The sequence below is a fragment of the Tripterygium wilfordii genome, chromosome 18 (genome assembly GCF_013401445.1).
Source record: "Tripterygium wilfordii isolate XIE 37 chromosome 18, ASM1340144v1, whole genome shotgun sequence".
Lineage (NCBI taxonomy): Eukaryota > Viridiplantae > Streptophyta > Magnoliopsida > Celastrales > Celastraceae > Tripterygium > Tripterygium wilfordii.
The window spans coordinates 1461623-1472290 of record NC_052249.1 but is presented as its reverse complement, the minus strand read 5'-3'; the positions used below and the strand labels follow the sequence as shown (position 1 = coordinate 1472290).

Here is a 10668-nt window from a genome sequence, read left to right as displayed (position 1 = left end):
TAAGTTTTTTGTCTCACATCGCCCTCTAGGTGGAGGGCGTTGTGAAGTTCAATATATAATAGGTAAAATTTCTTAACTAGTTACGTTTATATAATAGGTAAAACTTCCTAACTAGTAGGAATACAAACCATCTGTGTAAACAAATTTATTCTAACAAAAAACTTACGAGAAGTTAAGATGAAGAAACTTGATACATGCGAACAATACATGTTGACTAGCCTAACTAGCACAACATTATCCTTGTAAAAAATAAACCTCATAAAAATGAACCAAACTCAAAAGCCAATGCTACAAAATGTGGACATGGAAAATTTATAGACAGCCTTGAATGTCATAAAGCATGTAAGGGAATAAGAAGATGAACGAAGCGCTTAGATCTCAAATGTTCCTATCAACAGGCACACCCTCCTGACTGTGTTTGTGACTGAGATGCATTAGTGTTGGAAGACCTGAGATTGACATCGACCATATCTTCTTGCTTTGTCGAAGAAAGTGTTTCCATTCCTGGCAAGGCTGCTGCAATCTTCCGAAACAATGCCTGAAGAGGGTTATGGAAAGGAAAACCTCCATTACTTGGCAGAAACACAAGACTAATGAATCACTATAACAATTGGGTTCTGACAACGGGCGCAAACTGTACTGCAAGTTACCAGCTCTTATCAGGCACTTCAAAACTTTGAATAAGATCCACAACTTTAGTATGATTTATGACTTGATGTTCCAATTAAATATTTATTCTTGTGATCCAGGATATGATATATACATTCATATATATGAATATCAACATAACCTGATCTGAGAAAGGAACATTTTAAACAACTTTCTGCCATCAAGTCTTTCATTAATAATGCTCATGACTCTTTGCATTCAAAATTGATAGTGCTCATGACTAACAACTGGAGAAATCCATTACTAGGGCCATGAAAACAAGAATTTGGACCATACACAAGCCCCTAAGGGCCATAATGTGCGAGCAATAAGATCCACTGTCAATTATAGGATAATTCCAAGGAAAGACTATCTCAAGATAGAAGAGGATAACAGTGTTTACCTTTGTATTTTAAAAGAAAAACATGGAGCAGTTTACCTTTATATTGAAACCAGCCTTGGCACTAGTTTCAATAAACATGACATTGAGTTCACGAGCTTTGGCTTCTCCTTCCTCTATTGAAACTTGCCTGCCAAACCAGTCACAAGACGAGTAAACAAAAACTCCCGTGCATAAAGTACATATGTAGCAATAATGATTTAATCTTCCTTCTCCAAGTGTACAAGAGGGCATTAAACCAAGAAACTCTCTGGATCAAGTAATAATTTTGAAGTTTTAGTGGGGGCAAAGTAAGAAATTAATAGGGGACAAATGTAGTATCTCATATACTATTTAGATATTTTCGAAAGTGTTTTCTGGGAACTGTGGAGTCAACTTGGTGACACTCGGGCGCCAGTAGCAGCAGCTTAATATAGTTTTTCCTTTTAAAACAACATAATTAAGTCATTGTTACTTGCAACATAACCGATCCAAATTATCAACTGATTCTCCATATGGCCAAACAAGCATCTTTAATCAGACTAAGCAATTACATTACATTAGAATGTAAGTTAAATGCTTTATACAAAAATAGCAAAATCCAACCTTTTGTCCACAAGATCTGTCTTGTTGCCAACAAGCACAATGATAACATCACTGCCTCGCTCAGTGCGAACCTCTTCAATCCACTTGGATGTGTTCAGAAATGACTGCCTGCCTAAATAGGGAAAGAGACATAGTTACAATCCAGTTAGCAAATTTCATGAACCACGCAACTTTATGTTGAATAGAAAGTATGATCCTATGAAATGAATAGCGGAAACGAATGCATGTAGTGAATTCCCATTGCTCATAGATTCATGTAGCTGATCCCAAACTTTATATCAAAATCTAGTTAGAATACAATGTCCAAAACAGCAAGATGTATTTTATTCATGTAGTTAAAAGCTACAAGTAACCGTGACTCTTTAATATGCCTGCCTAAAAAAGACAGTATAGAATTGAATGGGAAATCCATAAATTAGCAGGAATTTCCAAAAACAGATAAAGACATAAGAAAAGATGGCATACTTGCAACATCAAATACAATAACAGCCACAGAGGAATCCCTGATGTAACTTGGAATGAGACTCCTGAATCTTTCCTGCCCTGCAGTATCCCTATTGCAAAAGTTAAATACTTGAGTCAAATAGAAATATAAACCAAATAGACAAAGATAAATATTAACCAGCGTACCAAACAAACTAGGTAACTACGGGACATCCCTCCTGTCCTATGTTAATCATTGAAGTTCTCCCTTAATCATCACAATTGGACAATTCTAGCAAACAGAAGCTAATAGAACATTATAAAATCTCTGGTAAAATGAAAAAGGTTTGAAGGATTTGAAACTAATGTCCCACCAGAGCTGCAATCGAACTGTTCGATCTTCAAGATACATTGTCTTTGACAGAAAATCAATACCGATAGTAGCCTGATTAAAAATAAAAGACATATATAAGCTCACAAAGTGAACAAATAAAGAATCTGAATAGGCCGAGTAAATTAATATGTGTATGCTAGAGGCTTTATTCAGAGACACATGCACACACATAACATGCATGTATGCTAGAGTTAACTAAATAAAATCAATCTAATTTCAAGCAAATCACACGCAAAGCTGGAATGAAATCAAATCAAAGGAACAAAAAGTTACATTTTGCAAACCGTGAATAGGAAACTGCAAAACAAGGTAAAAAAGGTAAATAACTCCCGTGCGGCCGTGCACAAGGCTCCTGCACTAGGCAGGGTTGGAAACAGAAATGATATACGCAAACCTAGACTGTTTCTAGGAGCTTAAACTCAATTGCACTTGGTTTTATTTCGGTTGCAGCTGACCTCGAGTCAAGTTTTAATACAGAGGCATAGGCTAGAGTTTGAATATGGTTATATTCAGGCATTCGCAAGCAAAGACTGGTAACATAATACTTTAAAATAAATAATATAGAGAGAAAGTGATGTGGCTCAAGTTTGGACTAGCAAGCTAGAGTATATAGGCAAGTTCAATGGACCTCAACTTAAGCAAAATGAATACATGCTCGAATCCACCTCAATAGGAAAAAATAGGTAAACAACTCTCGTGCACAAGTTTGATTGGGGTAAACGAAATCTCAAGAACTACAACATCTTTGAATTACAATCTCAGTGTATGACGCCAAAACAAAAGGATCACCACCGAAGCCTTGACGCAAAATCTCACTTCTACACAGGGAAAGGCAATAAGGATATCAAAATCGCACGAAAAGCTTGGCTCCGACATCTCGAAGGCCCTAGGCAGACCGAAATCCACTCTGATCACAAAGAAGATCCGAATGACCACAACCAATGAAGAAACTACATGAATCTACGAAAATTCGCGCGATAAAATCTCTCAGAGTAGCTTCCCAAAAAAAATTGACAATGACAAACCAATACATGCCAAAACAAACGTCATTCTCAACTGAGATCGAATACAAAAAGTCAAAGAATCCCAAAATTCAACGACCAGTCAAAACCGAAACGAGAACGCACAAAGATCCTGGATCGAACTGATCCGTGAAAAGTACCTGATATGTGTTATCGAATTTATCGTACATGAAGCGGGTAATGATACTGGTCTTCCCCACGGACTGATCTCCCAAGAAGACGAGTTTGTACTTAGCCAGAGCCGAAACCGGAGCCATGACAATTCCGATCTAATCGAAACGCTCACCGGATCAGACAGATATTTCAATCAAGCTCGAGATCTCGGGGAGAATCAACCGGAAATATTGCCGGCAAAATTGGAGATCTCGGGGAACCCTCGTTAATCGGGAGCCTCTATATTGCACAGCACTATGAAGAAAGGGCCTTTGATGTTTTCTGTTTTAGCTCTTTTTTTAAACAACCAGCCCCTACTTTTTTATTAAAATATATTTTAAAAAATCCGGGAAAAATTTATTTTGTAGTGCATTAAAAAAACATTTTTAAAAAAGGGGCAAAATAAATAAATAGAGGTATAGTATTTAATTATTTATAATTTCTTTTGATAGCCCACAAGTCTACAAAGACACCATGTAAATTTATCTTTCGTTTCATGATAAAGGTTGACAAGCTTGTCCATTGTTATCATAGGAATCGAACTCAATAATTTTTGAGTACATATAATTCGGCCCGCAAAGAGATTCGCCACTGACTATCATCAATTGAGATGATTCTGTCGCAATAATGGATATGCGAAAACAAGAGATGTATATAAGTGCAAAACCTCGATACCCTTATTATTAAAACAATCATGAACAAATTTAGCAATTAAGATTACAGTTAAAGACAGTTGGAAATCACGCATAGATAGATTTACTACAATATATACCTCAAAATTGAGATGCGAAAAGAAGAGATGTATTAGAGTGCAAAACATCGATATCCCACATTATTACAAACAATCATGACAAATTTAACAAGCTTACAATCAAAGACAGATGGAAAATCATGCATAGATAGATATAGTGATATACTACAACAACCTAAACCTCAAAAATCCTATGCACACTTATTTACTTCTCGTCAAAATAATATAACCTCTCCCAACCCATATGAATGTTACAATTCTCATTAGGAAGCATCTCAATCTCACTCTCTTCCACACTGAAGGATGAGTGATTCTGCATCAGTCAAACTCCCATATTGCATCACTGCAAACCACTTGATCATCATCACATTTGTCTGCACCAGCTGGAGTAGACATTGTCAATGGTTGATTCTGCAGTGAGTCTTGATCATATATTGCTCTGCTATTGCAGTCTGCTGTAGTTGAGGAAGGAGTAGGTTGCTGGGGCTCAATGTGTTCTTTCCATCCCTTTCTTCCTGCTTTTGAATTGACATTCTTCTTTAGGCTACAGAGCACAAGGTCCTCAGGCTGAATTGGTAAAAAAAAAAAGAAAAGTTAGAGAAAAAAAAAGAAGAAAGTCCGGCAGTGAGTATCCAAATTATTCCGGCAGCTGAATTAGATGCACTGGATATATATATCAGGTACCAGTTACATGTATCAAGATCAATCATAAGAGTAGCTTAGAACTTACATGTCCAAGATTGAATTCGAACATGATCCATCGACCGTGCTGCTCCGAATTATTCAGATTCTCGTATCGGAATCTCTTCTTAAACCCAATACAATTATTAGCAGTAATCTGTTTGGGAGAGTCCTCAGCTTCCCATCCACCGCCGTTGGACCCAGCTACCCGTCGATCAAATCTCTTGCTTTTAGGAGTTTTCCTGTTCAACTTGGTAAAAAAGTAAAGAAACCCCTTGTTGTTTTTAGTTTCCAATTCAAGACCACCATTCTTGTTCCATATGTCCCAGGGCTCTTCACTGTACAGATCAAACTCCTTCACAGTATAATTACCTGGAATAATAGGCCTGTTGTGAAGTTTGTTGTATAGGCAATGACTGATTAACTCTTCATCTGACGGAGAACAACTCTGCACTCTTCGAGTTCTTATCATGGTGACGATCGAAACCAATTGAACTTGTGATTAGGGCAAAAAAGAAGGGAAATTAGGAAAAACAGAGTCAAACAGACAGACGATAAAGACACAACTATCCCAAGCTCAGTGGCATTGTCCGTGCGGTGCATATAAATAGCTAGCGTGGGAATGGTTAGGGCCAGTTTCCTTGAAAGGAGTCGAATGTTTGAAAATTACAAATAAAGGGATAGTGCGGTTATAAGTTTCCTTATGAAACACCCGAGTTATTAATTGGAGTGGTAAAGATGGTGAGTATTTGGGGATCAGGGTTCGGATCACCCTCCCTTTAAAAAAAAGTTTCCCTCATGGGATTAATGTATAGATTTATGAAACTAGGAATTAAATAGAAATTATTCAATAAATGAAGATTCAAGCAGATTTTACCAGATAATCGTAAATTTAGTATATTTGGGAAATGTATTTTTGATATATATTTTGAATAAAAAATATAGAAAGGAATTCCAAAACCCAATGTGTGGAAAAGTTTCAAGATAATAAAATTATAAAAGCCTGCATAATATTTGAATGAAACCAAATTTTAAAATTTAAGTTTATGCAATTCTAATACAGAAACTAGTCACACTGCTATGAGCTATCCCAACCACAAATATTCTCAATAGGTAAACAACACATGTGCTCAAACTTTCATGGCGACGAGTAATTGAATAAGTGATTTCTAGATTGCATTCTTGTAACTCTCTCATTGGATCGTATATTTGTTTATATATATGTATATAACATATTATCATATGATATCATGGAAGTCGACGATAAGTTAACAATTGTTTTGCGTTGTATTTAATGATTTTATTCGTGAAAATTACTAATTACTAATGTTTTGATCAATTACCTCATATTTAATGTCTCTCCTATAAAATTATTTATTATTTAAACCAATTTCTTGGTAATTTTAGATGGGCTTCTCGAGAGGGTGGGGATCCCCGCTCCAGTTGGCGAGGAGATCCACCTTCTGTCACATTCTTGGGCCAGAGCCCAAGAATGTAAGATTGAATTGGGTCGTGAACACGTGCACAGCGCGTGATCAGTAAGTAGTTTCGCTATTTCTTTCATCTCCAGTGAAAGAGCGAAGACTGGTTACTGGCGAAATGGCTATGAGAGCGGCCGTACTTCGACACATCAGAGTCCCTGTCCAAACCCTAACCGGATTAAATTCTCGGCGATGGGGTCTCGGTGGTTCCGTTCGGTTGATGTCGTCTCACGACGATCATATCACCAAAGAAGAGGTCATTGCGAGAGTTCTCGATGTCGTCAAGAGTTTCCCTAAGGTCGATCCTTCCAAGGTCAGTAAGCAATCAGCAATCTAATCTATCTATTTCGTCAAAATTGTTCCATTTCGCTCGATTTATGTTTAGATTACGAGAGATATTGGAGTTCTTCATATGGGAAACCATGAATTGCGGTCGTTTGATTGGGTGTTTTACTGAGATATTGCTCGATTTGTGAAGTAGGTATTGAGTTTTGGCTGTACCTTCATTGCAAGTGACTATTTGTGTTGATTTCAATTAATTGTGTAATTTGTAACGCAGTAAGCTACTTTGTTGTAGTTTATCTAATCCCCATTCCATTACTAGTCTACATTTTTGGGCGTTCTCAACTTTGTGGATTTTATTTGTTCATTAATCAAATGAGCATTGTTGATCTCAAAGTCAAATCCACGATATAATTTTCCAACTAGTTCACTGACAATTTGGAAGTTCTTGGTCAATAATCTGCAGATTGCTCCTGATGCACATTTCCAGAAGGACTTGGGCTTAGATAGCTTGGATACTGTGGAGATTGTAATGGCGCTGGAGGAAGAGTTCAAGCTTGAAATTCCAGACAAAGAAGCTGATAAGATTGACTCTTGCACTCTGGCCATTGAGTACATCTCTAACCATCCAATGGCTAGTTAACCTTCCACGAGGGGGTTCTCTGCCACCTTGCTTTGTTTCATTTGTTGGTTGTTTGTAGAACACTGATCCCTGTAATTGGAGGGCAAATAATCAGAATCTGTTTGATAACAAATGATCTTTATTGGACTAGCATTTTTCAATTGTGTTACCGTTCTTTATAAACCTCCATATTTCTCTTTGCAAAGTATTTTCTTTGGTTGCGTGATACTTTTACTGGTCTTTGATTCGTTGTATCTCTGTTTTAGATCCATTCTATTTTCATCCGAATTGAGTTTACGGTTTTTTTTGGTCTGTGGCACTTGGGATGTGGAGTTTAGCAGCCAAGTTTTAGTTAGAATTGATGAATATGTTACTCTGAGTTCTGAGTTTAATCCATTTACTTGAATCTCAACTGTGCACATCGCTCGAGGCTTTGTAGAAGTTCATATCTTGGTATCAAGAGTCTTGTAATTGGAGTTGGGAAAAGCTAGATTGGGGAGAATAGTCGTGGAAACTCTCTGTTTTCTCTGTTGTTGCTTCCCAATACTGTCACAACCTTGCATCCTTGCCAAAGGATATTGTGATATGTTGTTTTCATTCTTTTGGAAACGTATTTGTTTACAAGCCTTAATTCTCTTGTTAGTTTTCCCTCAAGTCCTTGCATATATTATTGAAGCTGCTTAATTTTAACATGAGCTGCATTATTAGCTGATTAATAATTACACACTTGAGTGAGACCCCCTTTTCATAGTTCATATCTCCTACACTTTTGTCACCAGTTCTTCTATATTCTACATCTTCCCATTGATGGTTCTTCATCTTTTGAGTGTAAGAAAGTTTTTCCATTATTAGAGTTTTTGGTGCACAAGTTAGGGCACTAATAAACCTTTTTTTAAAACTATTCAATGTTCTTTTACAAGGATAGATGTTACTTGTTTATACACTTTACTTTTAAAATATCTTCATTTGTACTTACCGACCGGATTGGATTTTGACCTTATATATATATAAAGAGAATTTTTGTTATGCGGACTTTCTCAGTTGTTGGATTTCACAAACGGCTGAGATCTTAAAGTTACAAACTTCCCTTTTCAACGCGTATGAAGACTCGGTGAAAACCCTTCTTTCGTGGTTTCCTCGTTTCACGCATCTCACACAAAGACATTAATGAACAACATATAACTAAAATTATGTGGCTTATAGGGAAGTGGTGTATACGGTTTCAAAAGGAAAATTTGTAGCTTTAAAATCTCAGTCGTTGGTGAGGGAGGCCCAATGGCTGAGATTTCAATACGTATATATATATGAATTTTCATATGAGGGTGTTAAGTAAAGGGTCTATGTTTACATCATTAATTAAAAGTATGTGAAATCCAAAGTAGTGGATCCCATTTGTCATCTATCACTAAAAAGTGTCCTTTACTTATATGTCTATATGACAATTTAACCCATCTGAAGCCGATTGGTTGAAGTAAAAGCTTGCCATTATTCGTCAATCATAGAATTAGAAGTCACTCTTATCTTTAAGTTAGCTTTAAAGAACAAAATACAGCATTAGCAACTTGTTTGACGACTGTATCTTCAAACAAAATTTTCACTGAAGAGATAGGATCACAAGACAATTTGTAATAAAACAAGATGGACAACACAAATAATTTACAACTTCTTACAAAATGAAGGAACAAGAAGAACACACTGTAATATATATATTTGTATTATTATACATTATGAACGAAGCATATTGATGATTGAAAGTGCTATAGCAGACAACTGAAACACATTGTTATTCCTCTTTGTCAATGGTGAACTTGCACCATCTTTCTCCTTGAACCCATGTTCACAAGTGGTGGAAGCATCCATTACTGAACTTATATCCATATTAGCATCTTCATAGTGCTTGGACTTGTAATCTTTGTTGGACTGTTCGATTGTATCGATGGCATCAGAATAAAGCTCCAAACAATCATTCAAGCATGCCCTTATGTGTGGATCATTAATCTTCTTCTTCTTCAACATCCCCTCAATACTTTGCCTTGTAGTTGTCAGATTGTGTGCAAGTAACTTGATTGAAATCAATCCGAGTTTGCGAAGATCGGCGCTGCGGGTTCTGGGATCTGCTTGAAGAGAGGTTACACAGAAGTTGTAGTCAATTTTTGGATCATGTTGTGAGCATTTCTGACAAGTAGTATTGATTATATCTTGTGCTGCTAAGGCATGGAAGGTAAACAAGAAGAGAAGGAACATTAAGAGGGAAAAGGAAGAAGAAGAAGAAGAAGAGAAGTTAAGCCACATTTTTCTTGCTCTTGTTGTCATCAAGAAAATAATTTATAGATCAGGAAGGCATGTTTTTCCTTTGTGAAGAAGTTATTTGATAGTTACTTGTGAAGATGAGAGAGAGAGAGTAATGTTGGGACACATATGATATGACCTAAAAATGGTTATGAATTATGGAATTAATTCATGTGAAATGAAAATAATCAATCATAATTAATATAAATGTGAATTAACATGAGATTATGTTAGTCGAGTCTAGAACTCTTCATATGATTAATAATAAAAGTTTGATTGATTAAAATTATTGAACCACTAGAACAATCATATCTTATCTAACTCTTAATATGTGTGTAGACTTGTTGTGGCTTGTGATCAATCGCTCAGTCGCTCCTTCTCTTTCTCTCCTCTTACGAGTTAGATGTTACGGCTTACGAGTTACGATTAGGGCTATTGTGACTTGCGAGTCTCTCCTACAAATGATGCTTTTGATGATTTTGATCCATCAAAGTTGATAAGGTTAGCTCAATTTTATCCTGATGACTTCTCTCTCATTAAATGCATGGCTCTAGAGCATCAATTAGAGACATACATTGCATATATACGTATAGTTGATAAATTTAGTTAGTTGAAGGGACTTAGTGATTTTTCTAGATTGTTAATACAAACAAAGAATCATCTTTGTTTTCCTTTGGTATATCGACTTTTGAAGTTAGCATTGGTCTTGCCTATTGCAACGACAAGTATTGAAAGATGTTTTTCAAGAATGAACATTGTTAAAACAATTTTTCGCAATTGGATGAGCGACCAAATTTTGAATAATTATCTTGTATGTTTTATAGAGAAAGAGTTGTTTGGAATTATTACTAAGGATATTGTAATATAATTTTTTCAAAATATGAAAACTCGTAGAGAGTAATTGTGATAAATAAAAATATATTGCTTTATTATATGA

The 10668-nt window shown here is 36.0% G+C and overlaps 4 protein-coding genes across 4 annotated transcripts; 1 reads left to right on the top strand and 3 right to left on the bottom strand.

The window, feature by feature from the left end:
* Positions 1-130: 130 nt before the first annotated feature.
* On the bottom strand, positions 131-3907 carry LOC119983585 (ras-related protein RABH1b-like). The gene is made up of 6 exons (XM_038827261.1): positions 3613-3907; positions 2431-2501; positions 2099-2187; positions 1634-1745; positions 1088-1178; positions 131-538 (listed from the first exon to the last, which is right to left on the bottom strand). Exons 1-6 carry the CDS (start codon positions 3727-3729, stop codon positions 392-394), a joined length of 627 nt encoding a protein of 208 aa, XP_038683189.1. The 5' UTR covers positions 3730-3907; the 3' UTR covers positions 131-391.
* A 787-nt stretch (positions 3908-4694) lies between these two features.
* LOC119984305 (transcription factor JUNGBRUNNEN 1-like) lies at positions 4695-6254 on the bottom strand. Its single transcript, XM_038828173.1, has 3 exons — positions 6119-6254; positions 5107-5552; positions 4695-4943 (listed from the first exon to the last, which is right to left on the bottom strand). The coding sequence occupies exons 1-3, from the start codon at positions 6252-6254 to the stop codon at positions 4695-4697; spliced, it is 831 nt and encodes a 276-aa protein (XP_038684101.1).
* Positions 6255-6631: 377 nt separating this feature from the next.
* Positions 6632-7629, top strand: LOC119984495 (acyl carrier protein 1, mitochondrial). Its single transcript, XM_038828482.1, has 2 exons — positions 6632-6851; positions 7287-7629. The coding sequence occupies exons 1-2, from the start codon at positions 6657-6659 to the stop codon at positions 7461-7463; spliced, it is 372 nt and encodes a 123-aa protein (XP_038684410.1). The 5' UTR covers positions 6632-6656; the 3' UTR covers positions 7464-7629.
* Positions 7630-9135: 1506 nt separating this feature from the next.
* On the bottom strand, positions 9136-9734 carry LOC119984302 (putative invertase inhibitor). The gene has a single exon (XM_038828172.1). It carries the CDS (start codon positions 9732-9734, stop codon positions 9168-9170), a length of 567 nt encoding a protein of 188 aa, XP_038684100.1. The 3' UTR covers positions 9136-9167.
* Positions 9735-10668: the final 934 nt, after the last annotated feature.

Bases quoted from the DNA above. Each gene is read 5' to 3' on its own strand.
- LOC119984302 (XM_038828172.1), bottom strand. From the start codon at position 9,734: ATGTGGCTTAACTTCTCTTCTTCTTCTTCTTCTTCCTTTTCCCTCTTA.
- LOC119984305 (XM_038828173.1), bottom strand. From the start codon at position 6,254: ATGAGAGAGTTACAAGAATGCAATCTAGAAATCACTTATTCAATTACT. The intron at 5,553-6,118 runs GTATTAGAATTG...CCTAATCACAAG, and splicing joins TAGCAGTGTGACTAGTTTCT to TTCAATTGGTTTCGATCGTC. The intron at 4,944-5,106 runs GTAAGTTCTAAG...TTACCAATTCAG, and splicing joins TCGAATTCAATCTTGGACAT to CCTGAGGACCTTGTGCTCTG.
- LOC119983585 (XM_038827261.1), bottom strand. From the start codon at position 3,729: ATGGCTCCGGTTTCGGCTCTGGCTAAGTACAAACTCGTCTTCTTGGGA. The intron at 2,502-3,612 runs GTACTTTTCACG...ATTTTTAATCAG, and splicing joins AATTCGATAACACATATCAG to GCTACTATCGGTATTGATTT. The intron at 1,179-1,633 runs GTTGGATTTTGC...CTGGTTTGGCAG, and splicing joins ACAGATCTTGTGGACAAAAG to GCAAGTTTCAATAGAGGAAG.
- LOC119984495 (XM_038828482.1), top strand. From the start codon at position 6,657: ATGGCTATGAGAGCGGCCGTACTTCGACACATCAGAGTCCCTGTCCAA. The intron at 6,852-7,286 runs GTCAGTAAGCAA...AATAATCTGCAG, and splicing joins CTAAGGTCGATCCTTCCAAG to ATTGCTCCTGATGCACATTT.